We start from the raw sequence: 26,934 nt of genomic DNA on the forward strand, positions 1-26,934 counted from the left end.
AGTGGGGATTTTTCCCACTGTTTTACCTTCAAAAAAAAATTGATGAAAGTCCCTTCTCTCAATTGCTTGATCTCAAAACCAAGAAAGAACCTCATCTCTCCCATCATAGACATCTCAAACCTATCGGTCATAAGCTTTGAAAATTCATCATTGAAAGCTTTGTTAGTAGAGCCAAAGATAATATCATCAACATATAATTGGCAAACGAAAAGCTCCCCATTGACCCTCTTAGTAAAAAGAGTGGGATCGATTAGCCCAACATCAAACCCACGGTCTATCAACAATTCTTTAAGGTGCTCGTACCAAGCTCTAGGAGCTTGTTTGAGCCCATAAAGTGCTTTATCAAGCTTATAGACATGGTTAGGGAAGTTGAGATCCTCAAACCCTGGGGGTTGCTTAACATAAACCTCTTCATGCAAAGGACCATTAAGAAATGCACTTTTCACATCCATTTGTTGTAACTTAAAGTTATGATGCGATGCATAAGCAAGAAGGATACGAATGGACTCAAGGCGAGCCACGGGAGCGTAAGTTTCTCCAAAGTCAATTCCTTCAATTTGAGAGAAACCTTGAGCTACCAATCTTGCCTTGTTCCTCACAACATTTCCAAACTCATCTTGCTTGTTCTTCAAAATCCATTTAGTGCCTCTAACATTGCGACACTCTTTTGGCTACTCCACTAAAGTCCATACTTTATTGCGCTAGAAGTTGTTGAGTTCTTCATGCATAGCTTCCAACCAATCCGAGTCTTCAAGGGCCTCAAATACTTTCTTGGGTTCCACTAAGGAGATATAAGCATGATGATTGCTAAAGTTAGCCAATTGCCTTCTTGTGGAAACTCTTCCTCTTACATCACTTAGGACTTTGTCATGAGTGTGTCCATGAATTTCCAAGTTCCTATCTCTTCTTGCTAGACAACGGGCCTCGATCTCCTCCTTGGTTCTTCTTGGCCTTGGAGGTATCACTTGATCAACTTGATCATTTGGGTCCCCGTCTTGACCTTCAACTTGAGCTTCCTAAATTTCTTGAGAGTGCTCAACATCATGTGCTTGATCATGGACATCATTTGGTGAGGAGCAATATGAAATGGATACTTATCAGAGCCATCATGAATTCTTGGTTGATCTTGTCCTTGATCTTGCACACTAGAGGAAGGGTCTTGTTCTTGTTCTTGGGTTGGTGCATCATTAGCTTCAATAGATGGGGTTTGTTGATGTTGAGAAGATGAGGGCTCCACCTTGGTAGAGCATAGTCCTTCCCGAGACGCCACACCGTGTCCCTCAATGGGGCGGAAAAATCCCACACCCATTCTTACTATGGCATCTTGAGGTATTTCATCACCTGCACATACATCAACTTGCCCCACTTGGGAGCCATCATTTTCTTCGAACTTCACACTACAAGATTCGATGATAATCCCGGAGGATACATCAAAGACTCTATAAGTGTGAGATTCGGCACCGTAACCAACAAATATACCCTCCAAAGCTTTAGGAGCAAATTTAGATAAACGAACTCCTTTGATTTTGTAGAAACACTTACACCCGAACACCTTGAAGTATGAGATATTAGTCTTGTTCCCGGTGAGTATTTCATATGGAGTCTTGTTCAAGCCCTTGCGGAGATAGAGCCGGTTAGAGGAGTGGCAAGCGGTGGAGATGGCTTCGGCCCAAAAGTTATAGCGGGATTTATACTCCGCCATCATAGATCTTGCCATATCCATAAGATTCCGGTTCTTCCTCTCTGCAACACCATTTTGTTGAGGGGTGTATGCAGCGGAATATTGATGTCGAATCCCCTCATCACCAAGAAAATCATTGAGTGTATAGTTCTTGAACTCGGAGCCGTTGTCACTTATTATTGCCATTATAAGGAGGTTGTGTTGGCGTTGCACCTCGGTGGCAAAGTCAATGAAGATTTGTTGAGTCTCATCTTTCCTTTTGAGAAAGTAGACCCAAGTGTATCTTTGAAAGTGCCTGGAGCCCCCATGTGTGGTTTTGGTAATTAATGACAATCCCTATGGACTAATGTTTGCATTGAGTTATATTTGTAGGAGTTGTCCATAGGCAATGCTTGAACCATATGTTGGCTTCAAGGTTGCAATAAGAAGAAATTGATGAAGGATATCAAGTGTCAAGTATGTCTTGAAGATGAAGATGAAGTGAGCCCTCAAGTTACTTCAAGACATCAACATGATGAAGAATGAAGAAATGGAGTGCAAGTTCAAGATGAGCCAACTCAGAGAGATCGTATGCTTGAATCTTGCCATCCATATGGTGATCATGGATATGTGAAGATGTGTCGAAGAAGAAGCTCTCCCGTAGTGGAGTATGGGGGAGAGCTCTCCCATAGTGGAGTATGGGGGAGCATTTTGCATGTCTTCATCTAGCAAGCACAATCAAGAAAGGCGTTCCATCTTGTTGCGGTCAAGACCGTCATCATCAAGCTCAAGTGGAATGCGCAAGGTTAAGGTTTTCTCTTGATAGGGTTTCTTTCTCTTCGGTCTCATGGTGTAGTTGGAGACCGGTTTATAGTTTAGTTGTCGTACTATCAAGAGGGCTCTCGAGTGAGTAGCTCGATCGTATCCTTCGGAGAGCTCAAACATTTGCATACTTACATCATCTTTCTTGGTTGTTATTTGGATCTTATCCATGAGGTGATTTAGAGCTTGTGGTTATTTCCATAGCAAGCTCTAGTTCGTCGAAAACGGATTCCGCATGAATCACTTGTTGCGTTTTCGATATTGGAGTTTTTCTCGGTTTCTCCTATTGAGAGGTTACACTCTAAAATACATAGAAAAACCTACCCCACTTGTTCTTAAGCTTTTCACTCTTTGTGGGGTAGCTCTAGTTCATCAAGAATGGTTTTTGCATGGGCAACTTGTTGCATTTTCGAGGTTGGAGGTTTTACCGGTATGTCTTTCTTAGATAGGTAAAACCTTTCATCATTTGTTTCTATACTCCTTTGCTGGACTATGATGGTTCCCTGCATGATCTTGTAGAGCTTATTACTAGCTTCGAAACGAGTCCAAGATCATCAAAATCGAAGTCCGGATTCTCAAGTTATGCTTTTTCTAAGTTTGCCCAAAGAGAGGAGTTTGGGCTGGCCGGTAGTACCGCCCGAGCACGGCCGGTAGTACCGCCCGTGCACGGCCGGTAGTACCGCCCGAGGTACCGGAAGTGGCCTTTGTGCCACAGATGGTTGCCAGGGGAGTTTGGGCGCTCGGCGGTACCCCGGCCGGTACCTCGGCCGGAGGCTCCGGCCTACCCCTCCCAGCCCGCAGCAATACCCTCCAACGGGCAGATTTTTGGGCCTCCTTTTTAAGCCCCCTCTCTCTCTTGGTTTCATGCTTCTTGCTCCTTCTTCTTCCTCCTCTCTCTCAAGCCTCTCTCCACCATTGTTGCATCTTGAGAGCTCCTCCTCTCCCCCAATCCCTCCATGATTCTTGCTCAAATTTGAGGAAAAGAGAGAGGTGGTCTAGATCTATATTTGCACCAATCAAATTCCCCTCTTTGTGACGGAATCTCTAGATCTAGATCTTGGAGAGAAATTTTGTGTTCCTCTTCTTATATTGTTCTTCCTCTCTTATTCCGCCAATAGCTTTAGTAGCTTTGTTGGAATTTGAGAGTGGAGGATTTGGACATCTTTGTGGTGTTCTTGCCATTGCATTTGGTGCATCGGTTTGAGTTCTCCACGGTGATTCGTGGAGGTGAAAGCAAGAAAGTTGTTACTCTTGTGTTCTTGGAACCCTAGACGGATTGGAGGCCTTTGTGGCGATTTCTTGGGAGCCTCCAATTAAGTTGTGGATGTGTGCCCCAAGCTTTGTGTAAGGCCCGGTTTCCGCCTCGAAGGAAATCCCTTAGTGGAACCGTGACCTAGGCCTTTGTGGCGAGGGTCACCGGAGATTTAGGTGAGGCGCCTTCGTGGCGTTCGGTGTGTGGTGTGAGTACCGCATCTTGGGGTGAGGCCTTTGTGGCGTTGGTGTGCATCGAGCAACCAAACCTCAAGGTAAGCCTCTTGTGGCGTTCGGGAGCACTAAGCCACCGCACCTCTCCAACGGAGATTAGCACTCGCAAGAGTGTGAACTTCGGGATAAATCTTCGTCTCCCGTGTGCCTCGGTTATCTCTATACCCGAGCTCTTTACTTATGCACTTTACCTTGTGATAGCCATCGTGCTTGAAGCTATATATATCTTGCTATCACATACTTGCTTGTGTTGTTTAGCATAAGTTGTTGGTGCACATTGGTGAACCTTTGCTTAGAATAAGTTGTTGGTGCACATAGGTGAACCATAGTATATAGGCTTTGGGCTTGACAAAGTAAACGCTAGTTTTATTCCGCATTTGTTAAGCCCATCTCGTAAAAGTTTTAAACCGCCTATTCACCCTCCCCCTCTAGGCGACATCTGTGTCCTTTCAATCTTGAGTAGTCATCAACAATCACCAAGCAATGTTTCTTCGCACCAAGACTTGCATGAGTGGTGGGACCAAAGAGATCCACATGAAGGAGCTCCAAGATCCTCTTGGAAGAGAAAATCGTCTTGCTTGGGTGCGGAGAGTCATGCATTTTGCCTTCAACACAAGCCCTACAAACACGATCTTTGGCAAAAGACACATTTTACATTAGTCCCACAATATGGTTCCCCTTGTGAAGACTTTGCAAAGTTATCATGTTGACATGGGCCAAGCGGCGATGCCACAACCAACCCATGTCCGCCTTTCCGAATAGGCACATCGCACTTGTCGTGGTGGTCCCCAAAAAGTCCACCACATACAACTTATGTTCGCGATACCCAACGAAAGCGACTTTTAGAGTCTTGCTCCACAAGAGGACCACAACATCATTATCAATAAAGACGGCGAAACCCATCTTACCAAGGGCGGAAACGGAAAGCAAATTGTAACCAAGGGTTTTGACAAGCATGACATCCACAAGAGTAATGTTGTGTGCAACCACAACCTTGCCAAAAACCAATACCTCGGATGTAGAATTATCGTCAAAGGAGACGGTGATATGATTTATGTTGGGCCTCAACTCCTTGACGAGGTTCTTGCTCCGGTCATATGACTTGTACATCCACTATCAAGTACCCATTTTGACCCTCCGGCGGCATAGTCCTACATGAGATCAATTCTTGGATTTAGGTACCCATTTTTCAATGGGTCCTCTTTTGTTAGCAACAAGGGTCTTTGGGACCCAAATAGACCAAGCAACATAACCATCATATGGACCAACATATTTTGCATAAACATCACCACAATAATCTTTAAATAAAACATAGTGAGGGTTAGCAAATCCCGCATCATCATCATTAATGATGTTGGCCTTAGGGGCTACATCATTAGTGATAACCTTCTTTTGTGCGGGCTTGGTTTTCTTCTTGTTAGCCTTCTTTGCCTTGGCAATATAACCATGGCCCTCCTTCCCATTGTTTGACCTTTGCATACTCAAAAGATCATCCAACGAAAGTTTACTTTGGGGAGAGGTGGCCTTAGCAAGTTCATCCTTCAACCTAGCATTTTCCTCAATAATATTTGCATGATCACATGAAGAGGTAGAGGAACTAGGTATGTCATATGAGGCAAGCCTAATTTGAAGTTGCTCATTAGACTTGGAGAGGAGAGAGTATTCACTCTTTAAGGCTTTGTGAGCCTTGTCTAGTTCATCTAGATCCTTCACAAGTTTCTCATGATCAACACCAAATTTGGCCTTTTCCTTTTTAAGCACTTTATTCTTAGCCCTAGCAAGATCTCTAGCTTTAGTGAGGTTGTTAATTTCATCTTGAGGCTCTTCAAGAGTTTCTAGCCACTCTTCAAGAGAAGCTATAGTTTCTTGACTTTCCTCAAGAGAATTTTTAAGGGCATGTATTTCAAGAGAGTCTTCTCTCTCTATTTGACATTTTTTATCAAGAGTATTATCTAGTTGTGCTAGACGAACCATGAGATTTGAAACATGCCTTTTAGTGTGACCTTGTAAGTTAATAATGAACTCATCAAAATCAAGCATTTCTTGTTTCACTTTTAAACTAGCATGATCAACTCCTAGATCATTTGTTATGTTGGGCATAGAGGGGTTAGGAGATGATACCTCGGAAGATTTAGCCATGAGGCAACTTTCTTCCTCCACATGAATGACTTCATTGGGGGATTCACTTGGTGATGAAGAGTTGGTGGAGAGGGAGGCAAGAGCAACCAATCCATTTGGAGTTGCATCTTCTTCATCATCAACATCATCATCTCCGGAGGTATATTCTTCTTGAGTTGATAGCACAATAGATGTGTCCAAGGTGGACCTTGCCATGAAACGGTGTGCATTCTTGATATGAGGATTCTCATTGGGGGATTCAAAGAGAGATGAAGAGGAAATGTTGGTGGTGGCAATGGCGGCCACTTCCTTTGAGCTTTCTTCTTCATCACTACTACTTTCAACTTCATCGGAAGAATATTCTTCCTTAGTCACTAGCACAATCCTTGATGGCCTCTTGCCCTTCTGGATCTTGTTGTAGAATTTCTTGTTGGGGGCCTTTGAATCTTTGCTCTTGTCCTTGGGAATGAGCCTTCGCCCGGTCCCACCACCCACGCTGCTCCTGCCCCGCACATCCTCCTCGCCTACCGCGCCCACACCTGGTCCCTCACCCTCCTCCTCGCTCGCCGCGCCCAGGAACCGGTCTCCCACCAACCAGCCCAGCCCCACCAAATCTTCCTCGTTTCCATCACCCGACCATGGCATCTGCTCCCTTGTGGACCCCGCCAGCACACGCTCAGCCACTCCTGCCTCGCCATGTCACCACGATCTCCCGCCCAAAGCCATTGCGGTACGTCCACCCACCAATGCACACCGAATGATCACCAGGGCCAAAACCGGATATTTTATGCCTACACAACAATTCAACCTATCCGTTTCTACTTCACTCTCACCCATCCCTTCCAACTACCGTGCATCACTGAAAGATCCCCATTGGCACGACGCTATGTTAGATTAATATAATGCTCTAATTCGGAATGACACGTGGTGTTTAGTGCCTTGTCCTGCAGGTGTGTCAATGTTGTTACCGGAAAATGGATCCTTCGCCACAAACTAAATGATGATGGCTCCTTGGCACGATATAAAGCAAGATGGGTGTTCGTGGATTTACTCAACAAGCTGGTGTGGACTATGGAGAAACTTTTAGTCCGATCAAACCGGCCACTATTCGGGTTGTCCTCAGCATTGCCACATCCAAGTCATGGCCCATTCATCAACTTGATGTGAAAAATGCCTTTCTCCATGGTGAGCTTGCTGAAACTGTCTATTGCTCACGGCCCTCCGGTTTTGCTGATCCCACTCACCCCACTCATGTGTATCGTCTCAAGAAGTCCCTCTATGGCCTCAAACAAGCACCCCGTACATGGTTTCTCCGTTTCACCACCTACTTACACTCTCTTGGTTTCACTTCGTCCAAAAGTGATTCTTCTTTTTTTATCATGAGCACTCCACACACCACTGCCTACTTACTCCTCTATGTCGATGACATAATCCTCACCGCCAATACCACTCGGGCTCTTGACCACATCATCGCCTCCCTCCACAATGAGATTGCCATGAGTGACTTGGGGCATGTTCATCAGTTTTTGGGCGTCAACGTTCACCGCACCGAGAATGCATGGTATGTTCTCGTCCCAGCAGCAGCACGCTCTTGAAATATTGGATCGGGCCAACATGATAAACTGCAACCCCATTGCCACCCCAGCGGACACCAAGCCTAAGCTTTCTGGACAAGATGGCAAGCCGATCTCCGATCCGTCAGAGTACAGGAGTCTTGCCGGTGTCTTGCAGTACCTGACACTTACAAGACCGGATTTGTCATATGCAGTTCAGCAGATATGTCTCTTCATGGATGATCGAAGGGAATCTCATCTTCAATTCCTCAAATGGATCCTGCGGTATGTCAAAGCTACCTCACACCTTGGACTGCAGCTTCATGCCCGCTCCTCCAGTGAATTGGTTGCATATTCTGATGCCGACTGGGCGGGTTGCCCCGATACATGCAAATCAACCTCTGGCTTTTGTGTCTTCCTTGGCAGTAATTTGGTGTCTTGGTCATCAAAGAGGCAGCATACCGTGTCCCGTTCGAGCGCTGAGGCGGAATACAGAGCGGTGGCCAACTGTGTTGCTGAAACAGTATGGCTCCGTTAGCTTCTCACTGAACTGCATCATCCCGTCTCCAAAGCCACGGTGGTTACAGATGGGCGTGTCACGGTCGAGAACGCAAGGAAGCAAACAAGCATGCTGGCCGTTCGTGACCGGGCATCAGTCGCTAGCTAGGCGACGGCGCCCTCACTCTCGTCCGACCGTGGGCACGTTTTAGTGGCAGAGCGAGCAAACGTATAAGAACGCTGATTTTGTGTGCATATGCTAGCTGCGTGGCAAGGCAAGCAAGCAGATGCCTCTGATTTTGTTGAAACACAGAACTAACGGTAATAATTAAACACGTAAATACACTCACCTCTATGAATAAAGTGTGCATACTCTAACCCCTATTAGCACCTTCGAACTAAAATCTATGTTTTTTTTGTACAAAGGGAGCATATGAACTTGAGATCAATAGATCAAAAGTGCATTTCCGGGGTAAATAAAGGCTTCACAACCCTTTGGTTTTTGGACGTTCGTTTCATCTCAGGCGGGCCGCCTTTGTTTGTGTTGGGCAAGGCGATGGTGGTTGGCTGGTGGCTCCTCTTAGGTCGTTGCTAGTTTTCGATTGGGCGAGATTCCGTATCCACGCGGCCCTGAGCTTTGCAGGCCAAATGACGGCCGGGATGTTAACTGGCCAAAAGTTCTGGTACTACTCGGTATGCGTTGACTTGACTTGGGCTATGTCACCGTCAAAAACAAAAGACTTGGGCTATGTACTCCCGACTCCTGTGAGGCCGAAAGTTTGGTTAGACACGCTGCCACTCAAGGATCTGGCCGACCGAGCTGGCTGGGCTTGGCCAGTTGGCCTAGCAGTGCAATTTATCGGATCGCAATTTTGCCCCTGTGTGTGTGAAGACTCAAGACATATACAGACGTGACTAGTTTCTGAGTTTTATTTTGTCACCAGGCTCCAAATACGAAATTCTTGCCAGACTCTCAATGTCCTCCGCCGAATTCGAATACGTTGGTGCTTGTTTCCACTGCTCGAACAAGCAAATATTGTCGTCGCTGCAGCTGCAGGTGTGCACCCGGAGAAGTTGTGTAGCTGCCATTGCCTAAACCCACACGAGACGACGGCGGAGGCAGGCAAAGCCCTGGACCCCAAGTTGGTGCCGCCATTTCCTCCGCGCATCCACAACACGACCACGCGCATGCTATCTAGGCGAACGGCTTTACGAGTTCAGTCGGTCCACTGGTCTGCACGGTTCAAGCGGCTACGAGTAGCATGACGTACCACGTACTCCATCTGATTTCTTTTAATTAACTCAAATTTAGTAATGTATAGTGGTACAAAATCTGAGTTAACTAAAAGGAAAGGAAGTACCTCCATTTATAAATCTTTCTTAGATAGCTAACTTAATGCATCTCTATAATCAAAGCCCTTTTTGCGGCCAGATCGATGAGCAAATTTGTTTCTCTAACGGTCCAAATCTGCTCTAACCGAAGCCGTAAAATCGGTTAGACGAGCAAATATAGGATAGTGACTCCTATAATCTTCTCCCACATACTCTTTCAAATATGCTCGGCCGCGAATCTTTGACTCCTAAAATTTTCCCTCCCGCCTCGTCACCGACCCTCCCGCCCAAAACCGCCACCAGTCGTCACCGCGCTGGGATTCTCCCCTCCCCAGGCTGGAATGTCACCGGAGCTTGCTTCTGCAGCCACGCCGGAGTTTCCCGCCAATGCGACACCGCTGGAATCGACCCCGCGACACCTTCGATGCCACAGAAACGATTGGCACCACCGCCTTCAAGTCGTTCGAGTCCACGACGAAGGCGGGGAAGGTAGGTCAGCGGGCCCTTACATCGGTGTTGAGCGGGCCGCACGCGCGGAAACCAATGGAGGTCATGATCGCCCTTTCGCAGGTGGCGGAGGAGAAGAAGAAAAGAGAGGCCGCATCAAAGCCGGTGACGAAGAGCAAGCCCAATGGGACCTACAAGGCCACGCTGTCGTCCTCCTCGACGGTCACCATCGCACCTCAAGATGACGAACGCGAGGTGATCGAAAAAATTCTCGAGATGACTCCGAGTGCCACCGAGGGGGGTGCCAATCACCGAATGGGAGCCTCTAGAAACACAGCAACAAGAGAGGCGGCCCCAAAGCCTTTGCTTTGCACCATTTCTACAAGGAGCTTGCCACCAATGAGAAGTGGATTCGAAGGAACTATGAGACCACACCAAGTTGGCGGTGGAGGAGCGAAGGATTGCACTTGAAGAACAAAGGATGTCGAAGGAGAAGAATATACAAGAGGAATGGCTAGCACTTGCGAGGGAGAAGTTGGCAAAGGAGAGGGAGGATGCCGACCGCAACATTATGTTCATGAACCCAAGCACATTGTAGGACAAAGCTAGCGCATATTAGGACTGGAGGCATGGGCGTATCCAACAGTATGGAAGGGTGGGGCTAGGACCACCCTAAGAATTTGACTCAGTAGCCCCATAATATAATAATATTTGAAAACAAAAGGTAAACAAAATCTCTAGACACATCCAGAAAGCAAAAGACCACACATAATACGTTCAGTCATTGCTAGTCCAGATTCTCAAAGAAAAAAAGTTGTTGCTATTCCTTATCGATACGGTTTTCTATCTTCTGAAAATAATACGTGTGCGGTCGTTCTCGCAATCGCCAAGCCTGCCCTAGCCCCGAGACTGCGGTTCCAAACTTTCTAATCGAACCAAAACACCAGCGATGGTGCTATGGCAAATCGGCGGCAGCAGCAAGCGTTGAACAAGTACGCAACACCGCAAATCAGCAGAGAGCAGAGGAAACACGCCGATCGCGCACACCGCATCCGCACGGCCGACCGCAGGTACTGTTTGCTTATTCTCATTCATTGCAAACCTAGAACACTGATTCAGTAGTGACCAAAGTAATCGATTCTATGTAGTTGTACAGTCTGGCTAATTGTATAACATTGATTCAGTTGTGATCTAAGTAATTGATATATAATATTGCTTGTGAGACCTTACAAATATATTTCTATTCTTATAGCAAATTTTATAACGGTTCTTTTCATGGTATTGAAAAAAATTGTGCCTAGTTGCCCCACCCTAGGGCAAAATTCTAGATTCGCCACTGACTGGAGGTACAACAACCGTGGGTTTGAGACTAATTATCAACTTTCCAAGCCTAATCTCTGAACAAACTCCCTCCTTTAAACCCACAATCCCTTTCCCCAAGATGCCAAATACGCAGGTAAATTTCGTGGGTGGGCATGGAGGGGGAAATAAACAAAAGTGGACCGTGGAATGTAGAACGGATGAATGGTGTCTATTTAAATTTTATATAAAGTTCTTGCTTTTATAAGTAGTGGAAATCGTGATGGAAACTATTACATTGTGCACGTCAGAATTGACCACGGCAAATGACAAAATTGGTGTTGCTTGCCTCCCACACGAAATCCCTCCACCTAACCAATTAAATTTACTTGCGAATTAACGACGCACGTTAAGTTCCAACCAGAAAACAAACAAATTCAGGGTGTGGGAGTTTGGGATGGATCCTATACACCGACCAGGTCGGTGTATACCCGACGCCGCAAACCTCCATATGGGCCGGGCCTAATTAGCATTTTCGGGAATTTGCCTCTTTTCGTTTCTGTTCTCTTCTTTCTTTATTTTGTTTTTTTCTGTTGGTTTTTCTGTTTCTTTTTCTCCTTGAGATTCAAAAAATATTATGATTAGAAAATATTCAAATTTGAAAAATGCCACATTCGGATATTCAAAAATTGTTCAGATTCAAAATTTGTTCAAAATAAAAAAAATCAAAATAAAAATTTGTTCAAATTTGAAAAATGTTCAAAATTTTTAAATGTTCAAATTTGAAATTGTCTAAACTTAAAAATTGTTCAGATTAAAAATTTGTTCAAACTTAAAATTGTTCAAACTTAAAATTTGTTCAAATTTGATTTTTTTAAAAAGAAAAACTTAATAAAATTGTCAAATCAGAAATGCTCGATTTTAAATTTTAAAATATTTAGATTTTGATAATTTTCCATTTTCAAAAATATTCAAATTGTAAAAAAATAACAGAAAGAAAAGAAACGAAAAAAGAAAAACGTTTACCTGATGTTGTTGGGCCGGGCCCATCAAGCCACATCGGACCAGCGGTGCACCTTGACCGCTTCGTATTAACAACCGATCGGGATCGTGGGCTGGGCCCAACAACAGCTGGATTGTGTGCGGCTCCTTGCTCGCCACCGACTAGGTCGGTGTAAAGCACCTCCCGAGTTTGGCGCCCATGGAGCATGATAGGAAGAGATTGGGCAGAGTTTGGCTTGGGGCGGGCCGGTCAGCACATAGGGCGCGTTTGGTTTCCAGCCTCACTTTGCCAAGTTTAACTTTGACAAGTGTGGCATCCATAAAAGTGTAGCTAGAATTTTAGAAGCCATAAAGTGTGCCAAAAATTGGCAAAAAAATTCACTCTATAACAACCACCTAAGACTGCAAGACATCAGTAGTAGACTTCAAGACATCAATAGTAGAAGATGATCAAATTTGGACAGTAAATCTAAAATGACGGCTGCTCACAAACCATCTAACCAAATTTTGCAAACAAATAATCTATGGAAAGGTTAAAGCATTATCTACAAAATTTATGTATATACCAATTAGAAATTGTGAATGAATAGGACACAGATTAAGTTTGCCGAACTTGCTTACAAACAAAAAATTCTTTCAGAAATATATGGACTCACTTTGCAAGATCTACTTGATGCTGTTGTAGCTTGTGGGTGATGTGCTTTCCACGCCGGCATGTAGGTGTCGCGCCTTCTTCAACACCGATGGCCCGACCGACAACTGGCTCGTATTGCATTCCTGCGCTGGCGTGTTGCTCGGGCTCGGAAACCAGCAGAAGAAGGCGTCCTAGCAGCTCGTGCAAGAGGCGCAACACTCTCCATCTCGCGATGGGGTTATATGGTGGGCGAGGAAGAGTCGCGGTGGCGTTAGAAGAAGCGGTGGTCGCATCGGGAATGCTACTGCTAGCCTAGGGAACTGATCTACGGGGAACTAGCTCGCCCTCTTGACTTCTCGAGAAGATCTACTAGAGTAACTACTTGTGCGGTTGGACCATTGGGTCTAGGAATTGCGAGTTGGGAATGGTGCTGCTCACATGTTAAATCGGTCTGTTCGGTCATTCGGTCTATTTCCAGGTGATGTCCGAATTGATGGTATAAATTTTGGTCTAAATTTTTTCCTACCCAAATTTTTAATCGGCCTATTCGGTCTCGGTCTCGGTTTTCGGTTATCGATTTTTCTGCCCACCATAAATAACAAGTGGGTCAAATGAATAGTGAAGTGTGGTAGCTCTAAAATGTGGCAAAAACCAAATACATACCAATTTTGGCTTGGCAAAGTGTGGCTGGGGGCCCAAAATTCATCGCCAGGCTGCTGTCTCGTACGTGCTTTATATCAGCTGGGCTGGGCCGGGTCGGGTCCTTGGGTCGGACTTCCGATGCCCAGCTGCACTCCAGGGTGACACCGATATCAGAGCGTACGGCCCAGTAGTGCCTAGCTAGTTTTGGAACTGTCGGTGTGATCGTTCCGTGGCTCTCCATCCTGGCATCCTCATACCGATCTCCATCAGTCGACGATCGATACTTCTCCATCGGTAGCGGACCAGACAGCGACGCGTCTACTATTCTGTTACACTTAACAGTGACCGTAGGCGACGAATATGCACCGGTAGTCCACAGTGCTAACTAATTACCTGAACGAAAACGACAGGTTTGGTACGTGTGGTCTGTATAATGCAACTCGATGACGATCAGATCGGTAATCAAATGGTCCAAGCGATTGGGAGAAGGTCCTCAGTTCAACTTCACTTTCCATGCTATTATTGATCGGTACCAACAAATTGACCCGCGCCTAGCGGGAGCTTGTCATTTTTTCACCAACGTTGCCGATGCGGAAGGGGCTGAACTTCATGCATGCCGCCATGGACTCCTGTTAGCGAGGAGGTTGCAGGTTGCAAAGGTTGTGCTGGAGACGGACAGTTCAGTGGTGGTGTCCAAACTATCCCAGAAGGAGGTAGACAGGTCTTTTTATGGTCCTTTAGTTGAAGAGATCAAGGAACTGCTTCGAGGTTTCGAAGAAGGTATGGCGCAAGCTGTGCGTCGAACGGCAAATAGTGCTGCTCATGTTTTAGCTAAGGAGGGCTGCGAGAATAATGTGTCTAGATTTTGGCTTGGTGTTCCACCAGCGTTTATTGTAAACATACTGGATGTTGATGTTTCAGTAAGGTAATAAAGCTCGCAACATTTCTCTCAAAAAAAGACTAATCAAACCAGCCAAGCCGACCGCTCCGTCTCTGGTGGAAGAAATTACACTATTTACCATCTTCATATTGCAGTTTTCATCATTTCTATGTCTAATTTATTAGCTAATTCAACTATTTGTTTACATGTTAGTGTATTAAAACATGCAATATCATCGTATATCAAATTCGTCTATAAAATTTATCTACCACTTGGATTAAAATCAAATCCATTACAACCTAGAAACCATATAAATCATAAGTCCCTGTCCACCTCGGTATTGTAGAAGGGTCCCTAAAGTTAGAGTTTGGTCAACAGACATCGTGGTTACGACGTTGCGCGGGACAAGAATAAGGTATGCACGCCTCTTATCCACCTCGTCAGAGGTGATCTCGCCGGTGACGTTGAGGACAGCGGGGATTTGTCTAGTCAGAGCTTCCCTGTGAGTGGTGGATCTCGAACTAATTTGTAACGTCACCTAGGATGGCGCATCTAACCTTCAGACCATGCCCCATTTTCCCCAGTTTCAAACATTACCTAATGCAGGCGTTTAGCACATACTCCTTGTACTGATGATATCACAATATTCTGCTGTTAAGATTAGTCACAATGGAGAGTATCATATAGTAGTATCATGTATATGGTACTAGTGTGTGATACTATCTTCACAATGCATAGTATCATTAGGTAGTATCATAGGTTAATTATATTTAGTGATTTGTATAATCTCAATACAAAATGTGTACAAGATTGGCTTGACATTAATTTTCTAGTTTACGTGCTATGATACAGTATCTACCTATGATACTACTATCATCTCTTTCTTTATCTATTGATGTGACACATCAATTTTTTGCATGCATGTGATACATGATATTAGCTATGATACTCCTATTGTGGGTAGTCTAAGAGTGTTGTGCGATGGGGCAACTAACCATCATTTAAGGCTTGCTTGTTTACTCTAATCTTCATCGGACACGTATATAGAACAGATTCTCTACAGTTCACAGAAGAAAGCAGATTGTTTATGCGTGCGAGACGTGCTCACGTTGTCCCATACTACTCGCGCACAGCGACGATGCTGCCAGATCTGTCGGCACGAACTCGTGACGATTACGAGGTTCCTTACCTGGAAAATCGTGGTCAAATGCAGATGAACACGCCCTGGTTAAAAAAGGGAAGCTCCACGCCTCGGCCTCGCTAAAGCTTCACATTTTCTACTCTGATTTCTCCTTTTTCAAGGAGAAAACAACAAAATTTTATTCAAATTTGACATCTTCTGATGTACACGCCACCGTTGACGATGGAAGAAGGTGTCGCAAGCAATGCATCCGGATGCGATCTGTTCCTGCTTGCTTGTGTCATACTATTATAAGAGCATCTCCAGCCGCGTCCCCCAAACCGTCCCCCAAACCGCGCCGGATCGAGCGTTTGGAGGACGTGTTTTGTTCGTGTCGCGTTTGGGGGACGTCGCTCCCCAGCCGCGTCCCCCAAACGCCGCCCCCAAACATTTAAAATAATTTTTCTGGCATTTTTATTTCAATTTCCACAAACTAATACATAATTTGGAACGTGGTTTACACGAAAACACGGTTTGGAACATGGTTTTCCACAAACTAATACATAGTTTGAACCATGGTGGACACAAATATAAAATATTGCAAAGAAACTAAACCTAACTAGGCCGTGCATCGAAGGTTTCGTGTGTTCGCTGCTAAGAAAGAACACTCGAGGGCACACCCGATCACCTAAGCCGGAAAATCCAGCGGGAGGATGGTGCCCTTGTTGGTTCTACCGATGAGGCGAACAGGCAGAAACCTCCGTGCACGTATTCGCTGCGAAGAAACAACACTCATTCGGTCGTCCTCCTCGTCGGTGCTTGTCGTCGTCCCTGTCGACGTGGTAGTCCCGGAGGCGGCGCCTCTCGTCGAAGACCTTGACGCTCATGTCCCTGTTGCCGAAGTAGGAGAACACGAGGATGAAGCCGGCTTCGAGGCTGTGGTGGCGCGCGAACTTCTCCCGGCCGATGTTGAGGTACATCTTGCCGCGCGCGTCGTAGATCGCCTTGACGATCCGCCGGCGGTAGCCGCACGAATGCTCCCGCGGATGCATCGTGCGCGGGCGTACGCCGCCGACGTACTCGGCGAAGGAGTCCGGCAGCCTCCGGATGCCGCGCGGGTCGCCCTTGAGGACGTGGACGAACTCGAACGGGACGTCCGGCTCCACGTCCATCTCCGACGATGAAGACGACGGCGTGGGAGGCGACGGCGAGCGTTCAGCTATGCCGCGGCCACGACCACGACCACGGCCGCGGCCGCGGGGTCGGCCTCCGCCTCTACCAGACATAGCGTCGAGTCTTGTTGAGAGATGGTGGCGGCTAGGGTTTGGGAGAGAGGCGCTAGGGTTTGTGTGTGAGAGGGACGATGAGAGGCGCCCCTTTTTATAGGCCGGAGGGAGGCGGAGGAGCGGTGGCGCTCATTAACGCCGGCACGCAGAGCTAGGCGCGACGGGACGCGTCGGCTGCGCCCTCTGCGGGAAGCTGCACCGTCGGCTGCGCGCCAGCAACTTCCGTCGCGAGGTAGGCGACGGTTAGGTTTAAATTAATTGTTCCGGCCGACGGGTCGGTCCCGCCACTCCCCGCCTCGCTTTTCGTTGTGTCCGGCGTCCCCGGAGCGTCCCCTGTGGGACGGGGACGGGCTCGGGCGCCGGACACCGTATAGGGGCGCGCCAGACAAAAAAGGGCTTTGGGGGACGCGGCTGGAACGCTTTTTTTGTCCGGCGCGCCCCAAATCCCTTTGGGGGACGGTTTGGGGGACGCGACTGGAGATGCTCTAACCAGTCAGATGCGTAGTACGTAGTAACAGATTGTGCCATCTAGAGAAATGGATGTGCAAAAATGGCAAACTTGCCTCCGTTATCAACAAAAATGGATGATAAAAGCATTTTCCGCCGCTTTGCGTCTTTTAAAGGTTTTTGGGGCGTGATGGACTTTTTTTTTGTTTCCAGTCACACGCGCCCTAAAGATCATTTTCGTCCGGCGCGGTCTAATACGGTGTCCGACATCTCGAGCCCGTTCCCGATACAAAGGGACGCTCCGGGCGCGCCGGTCAGAGTGAGAAACGAGGCGGGGAGTGGCGGGCCCGAAACATCATGACACACGAACGACACCCAACCGTCGCCTGCCTACCAACGGTGCAATTGCCGGAAAGGGGACCGCAACCACGTTGATCGACGCGCGAACTGTCAGAATGGAGCACGAACTCCGTGGAAGAGCAACCGCGATTCTTTTTTTTTTTTTTTTTGAATTGGGACGGATGAAGTATGGATAAAGGGAGTACTCCTCCGTCCCGATTCATATGATTTGCACGCACTGGGTCATAAATTTGACCACGATAATACAAAATATATATTACAAAACATACATTTTTAGAAAACTCAGATGTTAGTGATATATTTTTTATGTTCGACAAGCTAGCAATCTAGAAATATGGTTAGCCCTATGAACACGGACAGAGGGTGTATCTTATTATTTGCAAAAGAATAATGAAATGAATTATTAGGAGCGCCACCCCGAATAAACCTTCCATCCATAATCTATGACCTTGTACACTTCTCGGCTACTCTCTCATCTATCCATCGATCGACTGGCCACTGCTTCGCCATGCCTGTCGTATCATACATTTTTAGTCGGTCGATCTCATCTACTACCTGCTACATACACTTTCTTATAGAAGCTACATGCTGTATATATATAATAAAAACTGAAGAAAAGTGAAAAAAAATGGTATATGGTCGGTGGCAACAGCGTTGTCGACCTCGATGGGCTTGGTCCTGCACCAGCAGTGGCACCAACGGTGAAGGAGGAGAACTTTGACTTCGGCTCCGACAATGACGCCGCCGACAACGCCCTCTACTTCAGCTCCTTCGACCGCCGCTAGATTTAGTATTTTTTCCGTCCAGTACTGTTTATTCCACAAAGTTTGTAGATATTCGATCGAAATCTTATGATATTTGTGTGAATTTGAACCCTAGTGTTTTTGGGGCTCTACGTTTCGTGGTCGCTGGGTGTGTGCAACCGCTCCCCAAATCGGGAAGCAGGTGCTGGTGCCCCCAACATGGCGCTGCTAGGGCACTTGCCGACGCCTATTTGCGGTACGACGGTGAAGATGCTCTTAGTGTTTCGATTGTTTGTTAACATGGTTGCAAAGATATCAATATTTCGTTAGTACTCAGTCAAGTTTTACACCAATCAATTACACTGTAACTGAGATATGAGTTATAAGTTCAATTGTAACTGATTTTTTTTTCAGTCTCAACTAAGAGGATTTGTAACTGAGATGCAAGAGTTGCACTTGCAACTGAAATTTGATGATGTCGCGCCGTAGATATAACCACATTATGAAAAAATCAACCAAGATTATGTTTTCTTATTTGCAGAAGAATAATCAAATGAATTACTAGGAGAGCAATAAACCTTCCATCCATAATCTAAGACCTTGTACATTTTGGGCTACTCTGACCATCTCATCTATATCCATGGATCGACTGGGCACTACTACTTCACCATGCCTGCCGTATCATACAACATTTCTTGTCGGTCGATCTCATCTGCTACCTGCTACCTGCTACATACACTTTCTTATAGAAGCTACATACTACTGTATATATATCATAAAAACTGAAGAAAAAAAATGGTAGTATATGTTGGATGGATTCACTTGAGCTTGTTTGCTCTGATGTGCGCGATGGCCTTCTTGAGCAGCGGCCGGAATCGGCGCATGTCGAGGCGGACGTCCTGCTTGTCGAGGTATGCCTCCTTGAGCGAGTCCCAGCCCTTGCTCTTGACGCCGTCGGGGTCGGTGAAGATGGGGTGGTCGGGCGGGTACTGGTCCGCGAGCGTGCTCTCGTTGCGCGCGATCCGGTACTCGAAGTACTCTAGCCCCATGTCGCGCGACGGCGAGCGGAAGTAGCCGGCGACGAACTCGAGCCCGCCGAGCGGCACCACCTGGATGACGACCCCGCGCGTGGGCAGGAAGACCATGTTGGTGAGCCCGGCGCCGTGCACGCCCAGCATGGCGTCGCAGCTGTTGGCCTCCTCCGCGAACGGGGCGATCTCGTGGGTGCCCTCGGAGACCACCACCTCGAACCCGACCTTCTTCGCCGCGCGGACGATCTCGTCGGCGTTCACGAAGCGCCGTGTCCGTGCGCGCGCGATGATGAGCAGCCGGGGGCGGGTGTTGGATGTGGGAATGGCGAGGTCGCGCGGGAGATTGTAGGTTGTGCGCATGAACTTGGTGAAGTCGACCATGGAGTAGCCGTTTGGGGCGCGGCGCGGGTCGATGCTGAAGTCGGAGTGGCAGGTGAGGCCGACCTGCACGTGCCGGAAGCAGCGCGTGCGGTTGTCGGCGGCGAGGTCGACGAGGTCGTAGTTGGAGAGGGACTTGAAGACGGGCATGAACTTGCCGAGCCACCACATCTGGAAGTCGGACACCAGGAACAGCACCTCCCCGCCGTACTGCTTCGCGGTGAGGAACAGCGGCAGGATCACGTCCGTGTACGCGTGGAAGTAGTTGCCCACGTAACCGCGGTCCGAGAACAGCAGCGCCGGCACGTCGCGCCGCTCCGCGCACTCCGGTTCGCCGATGGCGCCGGCGTCTGTGGTGGAGCGGACGGTGATCTCACGCACGAAGCGCATGGCGTTGGAGTCGACCTTGCGCGGGTAGGGCTTGACGCGCCACTCCTCGGCCTTGGCGGCGCCGACGAGGGTGACGGTGCCATGCACCCCGTGGACGCGCACGTCGCCGTCGAGCTCGCACCAGTCGATGCGCCGGTTGGACGACAGGTCGCACAGCGGCTTCCACTCCCGCGGAGGCGCCGACGCCGACTGCTCCGGACCTTGAATTCAGACATCAAAACCACGTCGCTGGTTAGTTAGGTAGCCATGATCGATCAGAGTTAATGATTGGGGCAGAAAGAAATAAAAGCAATCAGCCAAAGAAAATCTTTTTTCTCGGAGACAAGAACATTGCTCGCGTAGGACCCCGACGACATGATGATCAAAGCAACAAGAGAGGTCTAGAGAGAAATCGGGGCTATCCGTCAGCTATGGGGATGGGAATGACGACGCCACATTGCCCTCCTATCAAGAAAGCTGAAGATCATGTACTACAAAGGGGTAAAAGCAAAGGGGGTGGTCTAGAATGGCAAGCGCATTGTTTGGGGCGGAGAAAGAAACCTGCAAAAAAGAAAAGGAAAATGCGTGCTTCCCGAAATGCAACCTACATTTTGCAACTACAGCCAGCCAAAGGTGGTTGGAGAATTGATCTAGAAATCCTGGCGATGGAGACTGGAAACGGAAACAAAATCGTTCGTCTTATTTACCATGGAAAGAGTCGGAGGAATTAGTAGATGATGAGTGGGTACCTGTGTGCTTGGGCTCTGGAATGAGGGGAATCTGCTGGACCGGAGGAACCTCGGTCTCCTGCTGCTGAGCCGGAGGAATCTGCTGGACGGCAGGAACTGGGAGTGTTGCGGGGTCGGACTGAAACACGGCCGGTGAGCTGCCATTGCTGCTCTTCTTGGTAGAATGGGCAATAGCATCCTTCACTCGCAGCTCCTCATCCTCAAGACCACCTGACAAAAAAGAAGCTTGTTAGAATCATGTAATTCCCCTCCGCCAAAAACAGGGGCAAAGTAGAATGTCATCTTGCATCAAATCAAAGGGGTTGGGGCTATTGATTTGATTCCTCACCTTGTTCTTGCGTGCCGTTCTTGGGTTCCTCGGACGACAATGGAGGGAGAAGAGCGGCGCCGCCGCCGGAAGGGGCCTCGTCACCCTCCCTCGTGTTCCCCAGCGACGCACTTTGACCCGAATCTAAAGCGAAAAGGAAGGGGAGAAAAATAATTAGCAGCAATCTTTATCGCCGGATAGCCTGGACGTTGCGTGCGAGCCAGTAGAAAGAAACCAGCAAGAGGGGCAGCTCGAGGGAGCCAGTACGGAATCTGGAAATGTTTACTGTTGGTTTGTTTACCTGTCTCCGGAGAGGGGAGAATCTTGCCGCCGGTGTCGTCGTCTTGGTCCAGCACCTCCGCCTTGCTCCCCTGCTTGGACAAGGCGTCCTCCAGGTCCGGCGACCGCAAATCTGGACCTGAGCAGAGGAGGAAGAAGAGACAGGATGTGAGTCAAATACGACGGCTGCTGCTAGAAATGTCGGTGCCGGGGAGGGGCGGGGGGATTAGGCACCTAATCTTTGGCTGGAGGCTTGGGAGGCGCTGACCGGCGTGCCAATCCCGGCGGCCGCGTTCCTGGCGTCGGGGCTGACTGCAGCGGACATCGAGGGGGATTAATTCGAGCTGCAAGAACGGAAGGGGGAAGAAGCAAATGCAGCTGGGAGGAGGAGGGGGTAGGAAGCTGGATGCGCTTACCGAGCGCGATGTGGATGGAGTCGAACTTGGCGGTGGAGAAGTAGGCGCAGGTGACGATGAGGAACCCGGCGACGAGGCCGATGCCGAAGTTGCGCGGCTCGACGTTGCGGCTGACGGCCTTGAGCAGCTTGGCGGTGTCGTGGTGGTGGTGGTGGTGGCCGCCGTAGCCGAGCTTGCCGCCGCCGCCGTCCATGGCCGCGCGCCTCCACTGACCAGAAGTCGTGCTGGGAGAGAGAGAGAGAGAGAGAGAGTGAGCAGGACGGACAGGGGGGCAGGCAGGGGCGCCGCGCGCGCGTATATAGCTATAGCTAAGCTCACGTGCTTACTGGCAGCGTCTGGAGGTGGTGGCGTTTACTTAACTCGTGAGACACTTAACTAATCTTCTTCCGAGCTGAGGAGCGTGTGAAAAGCAAGAAGGGCCAAGGAAGAAGAAACAGCGTGCGGGCTACATGGGTCGCGTTTTGCCGACGGCGTGGCGGCAATGTCCATTAATCCCTGCCCAACTCGTGGCTTTCACCCGGTAATTTCCCGTGATCAACGGAGAGATCGCTGACCAGTAGCAGCGACTGCTAGGAACGTGTGCCGCCTGACTGATAGACGACTGATTGGAGTGAAGCGAGATCTGGCTGGAGCACCGACGATGCGAGGCTGTAGGGTCTCGTGGGCGATGACGTCGGAACTGAAGCCTGAAGATCCATGGATCTATCTGTCTATCTGTCCCTTGGCCGGCTTAACTGCGTCACCACGGTTGGAGGCTACCACAGCAAGACGCTAATAATCCCCACTTACATAAATACGCACGGTCATGTGAATCTGTCATTACTGACAGCATCTCCTTACTTCACCGACACCCTTGTACAGTTGTACCTAGCTGGGGGCCGTGTACGTATCCCTGGGGGTAAATTGAAAAAAAAACATTGAAATTGTTCAAAAAGTATAAAATCCTCCAAAAAAATATGCTACATATTAGCGGCGGTAACACAAAATCTGACGAGTAGGTCACACTATTATACTTACAGGGCATGGTTGTCACGGTCAAGGAGGACAGAATTTCGACATATCTAACTATTGGATTTTTTCCATAATTTTGTGTGTGCTTCCTCTTCCTCACTCATTAGAACCCACCGAGCATCTCGTCCGAGCCACTAGTCCTCTTCCTCTCTCACTGGAATCCACCTAACAGCTCACCGGAGAAACCCACCCCCCGTCCTAAGGGACCGCATCGCCGAACTTCTCCACGAGTGCAACCTCCTCTCCGCTGCGGCCACCCCTATTTCATGCCCCTCTACCCGCTCGCTTTGGCCGTGTGTCGCCGCGGTAGGGTGCCATTTGGTGCATCCGCTGTGCTCGTCCACAACTCCTAGACCCCACATTCCCGCACCACTAGCTTGTGCCCACGGCATTCGAGGTGATCTTCGCTCGGCGCCTCATTCCTGGCATGCGACACTTTGCCACATGTCGTGCACACGTCGTCGACTAGAGTGGGGAGTCGTGGGAACCATGGCCAACTTCTTGGGCACTAGACCCGACATAGCGCACACCATGACCATCCGCACCGCTCGCCGCTTCCTGCCTACTTGTCGTTACCCATACCCTCGCGCCCACATATCCCGCCTCGCCACTCATCGCCCACCACGTCTCACCTTCCACAACTCCCAATAGCGGACCACGACGGATTACGGTGAATTCGGAGTGGGCCTATCCGGCTGGCCAGTTGGCCCATTCCCCAATTGTTCTTATTCTTTGTTATTGAGAGAGATGAAATTTAAAGTGTAGTATTACTACACATTGCAAACAACTAAGTATATTTTTACGAAAAAGTGGCGGATTTCAAGAATTCTCATGCAATTTTTATGGTTATCACTCCAATTTGCTCCATTCTTGACTTGCAGCACGTCACCCCTTGAGATCGATTAGCCTATCTCCAACGGTGGCCCGCAAACGGAAATGTCGTGTCCCTCGTTTTTCGCATGGATCGAAAGCGAGTCCAAAAGCTAACCCGCAAGTGGATCGCGCTCCGCGGGCATACCTGTTCCTGTATATTCCCAGCGTAAATTGAGGGTAAATTTGCGGTCCTGTGGACAACGGATATGGACCGCAGGACTGTCCACGAACCGGCGTGAACGGACCTATTCCAACACTTTTGTCTCACCCACGCTGGATTGCACCGCCGGAGGGCTTTGCAAAATTTAATGTCGACGCTGCGGTGGCAAAGAACACCGGAGGTGGAGCAGTGGGTGTAGTATGCAGAAGTGCAGGAGGAGCTTTGATGGGTGCCTCAGCTCTGGTAGTTGCTGGCGTCTCTGATCCGGCTACCTTAGAGGCTTTGGCCTGTCGGGAAGCGTTGGCCCTGGCGGAGGATCTCAACATTCAGAAAATGATTGTGGCGTCCGATTGTCTTCAAATCATCAACAGCATTCATGGTGACTTCGGAGGCAGCTATAGTATGGTTACAAGGGAGATTAACAGGGTCAAAAAAAAACAAGGGAGATTAAGGCGAAAGCTTTTTAGCTTCTCCGATGTTCACCGTTGACGATGGTTTTACTAGCGCAACGCGAACCCTGAAAAAAGAAAAAGAAAGCTAGCGCACCGGGTTTTACCATTTTACGCACGGTGATCATCTGAAACCTGCCACGTACGAGTCGTCCGTTGCCGCGTGCACCGAGGTCGATCTGCATCGTTTATCGCGTGACTCACTGGCCCAGCCGTCGCTCCCGGCGATGCTTCACGGGAACCGCTGGGATCAGTTTGGCGTTTGGCTGAGACACAAAAGCTCCCAGTCCTGCAGTGGTCCGTGCTTAATTTCCGTGTCCGTTTGGACCCTCTCCCGACATGGGTCCGTCCACCGCACGGCACAAGCAGCGGGCCTTGTTTTCCTGCACGTCGCCTGGATTGCGGTTTACGCAACACCCATGCCCATGCAGCGCCGATTAAACAAAGGCCGGCGCCAGGCGTCACCTTGCACGGAGAGGAAATCAGACGCGTCTCACTTCCAGTTTTATTTGAGGTGGTGGTAAATCTGGAACCTCCGCATGCATATATTTCTCACAAGTTAGAGAGCACCTTCAGCCGTCTTTCCGATCATGCAGACGGCGTGCAGCAAGTGGCACATCATACGGAAGGAGATCGATGCTCGTCCAGTGAGCGGCACCGACTTCGAGCAAAATGTGAGCTCACTCGATGTGCCACCCGTCGATCCTGGATCGCCGAGGTTTCATTTTGATTTGTCGGCATGTATTTGCAGATGCGCCGTGCGTTTGACATGTATAACGACGGCACCGACGGCCAGACGTTCAAGTACCTCAATGTCTTCGTCCGCATCAAAACTTGCGAGAAGTGGGCGGACGTACGCCGGAACCTCGCAAAGAACAAGGACGAGAAGTACAATCCCGACGCTCTAGCCCATGCCGCGTCGGCGGGCCGCCGCGAGCTCGTTAAGCTGAAAGAACTGAAGAAGGCGGGCCATCCAGATGAAGGTTGCAGGCATCCTTGGACAAGTGCTAGGCTGACGCGAGGGCGCACGCCGCCGGGACAGACGACAAGTACGACGTGCGGTGGAAGGAGATGCTCGCCAACCAGGGCGTCCAGATCGCCTTGCTGAAGGCAACCTCCATGACGATGAAGAGGAACACCGACCTGACGTTCCTGATCGACGATAACGACTGCAAGATGAACGAGGAGACGAGGGCTTGGTACGACGCCCATCGCCAAGACATCCTCCGGCCTCCATCGAGTGCTTCATCCTCTCCTTCGACGTCCACTCCCGCCGCTGCGACGGAGCTTCCTTTCCCGAAGGGGCTGCTTGGCACCGGGTGCTTCGCGGTGCTTGGAACATGGTGGGCCAAAGACGGGGGGCGTAGCGGTGGTGGGTCATCATCGTTTTGTTACTTCGCCATAGCCTTAATTTATTTTCTTTTTTGGGCATGTTTGCGCTGTTGCCCAAATATTTTCTTTGTTTCGAACTCTTGTATCAATGTGGTTGCTATATTGATATAGTGGGGCAAAAGTCAGTTTTGAGGAGTTTTATCTGTTTATCAGAAAGTGGTTTAACCTTCTAAAATCCATAGAAATTTAATATGAAGTAAGAAATAAATGTGTATTTTATGCCCAAAATATTTAGGAAAATGGAAAATGTCATCCACATGTGCACAGCATTCGTATGCAAAAAATTAGATTTTAATACGTTGTTAATAAACAAGTGAGCTAACTAACTTTACCTCTCGTTCACGTATAATCAATATGGTATATATTCTGCACTCGAGCTCCTGTTAAGTTGATTCCACATGAATTAGTCCATGTATTTAGAGTAGATTCCATGTCATGCAAGATGTTGGTCATCGTACTCCTTTGCTCTTTCTCCCGTTGTTTCTGCATCATCTATGTAGGCTGCAGAGTTGATGTGAGCTTCCATCAAGACCCTGAACAAAGACGCTGAGAATGTGTCGCGATACTAGTAACACATTTGTATCTTGAGAAAATGCTTTTGAAGGACGCACCATTGATCGAAGCAACATATGGCTCATTGGTACACAACAAGCACAATACAAACTTAAAGCATACCGTATGCAACATTGTATCTTGAGCATTAATTATGTATTCATGGAGGAAAATGAGAGGTGCTATGGAGAGGAGGCACTCTGCGGGAGGGGGGCAACTAGGGGGAGAGAGGGCGCCACAAAAGCGGGGAGGGGCATTGCAGTAGGAGTGACACCATGGTAGGAAAATGCTATAAGCCTGTTACATGATTGATTGCCTCAAGAAGTCGGTTGGAGAGGTTTTTGTTACAACTGGAGATCTCTTTATTGAATTGCAAATAAGGTTACATACCAATTAGATGTTGTAAAAGCGACAAGTAAATAACGGAGAACGATAAAGATAAACGCAGCGGAGACACAAGATGTAACGTGGAAAACCTCTTCCAACACAGTAGGGGAAAAAACCACGAGGACCAGCCAGCAAAACTTCACTATATCGGGGAGTGTTTACAAATGCCGTGGGTTATCTTATAATCTGATAAAGCCTAGCCGGCGGCTTACAAGATGTATATATAGGCGGTGCCAACGATCCGTACCGTACC

At 48.4% G+C, this 26,934-nt stretch overlaps 1 protein-coding gene across 1 annotated transcript; it reads right to left on the reverse strand.

Annotated features, from left to right (window-relative positions):
- Positions 1-18,118: 18,118 nt before the first annotated feature.
- Positions 18,119-22,050, reverse strand: LOC124664195 (beta-1,2-xylosyltransferase XYXT1-like). Its single transcript, XM_047201774.1, has 7 exons — positions 21,858-22,050; positions 21,676-21,753; positions 21,464-21,574; positions 21,184-21,306; positions 20,856-21,065; positions 19,048-20,327; positions 18,119-18,133 (listed from the first exon to the last, which is right to left on the reverse strand). Exons 1-6 carry the CDS (start codon positions 22,048-22,050, stop codon positions 19,147-19,149), a joined length of 1,896 nt encoding a protein of 631 aa, XP_047057730.1. The 3' UTR covers positions 18,119-18,133; positions 19,048-19,146.
- Between the last annotated feature and the right edge of the window lie 4,884 nt (positions 22,051-26,934).

The sequence above is a fragment of the Lolium rigidum genome, chromosome 6 (assembly GCF_022539505.1).
Source record: "Lolium rigidum isolate FL_2022 chromosome 6, APGP_CSIRO_Lrig_0.1, whole genome shotgun sequence".
NCBI classification, from domain to species: Eukaryota; Viridiplantae; Streptophyta; class Magnoliopsida; order Poales; family Poaceae; genus Lolium; species Lolium rigidum.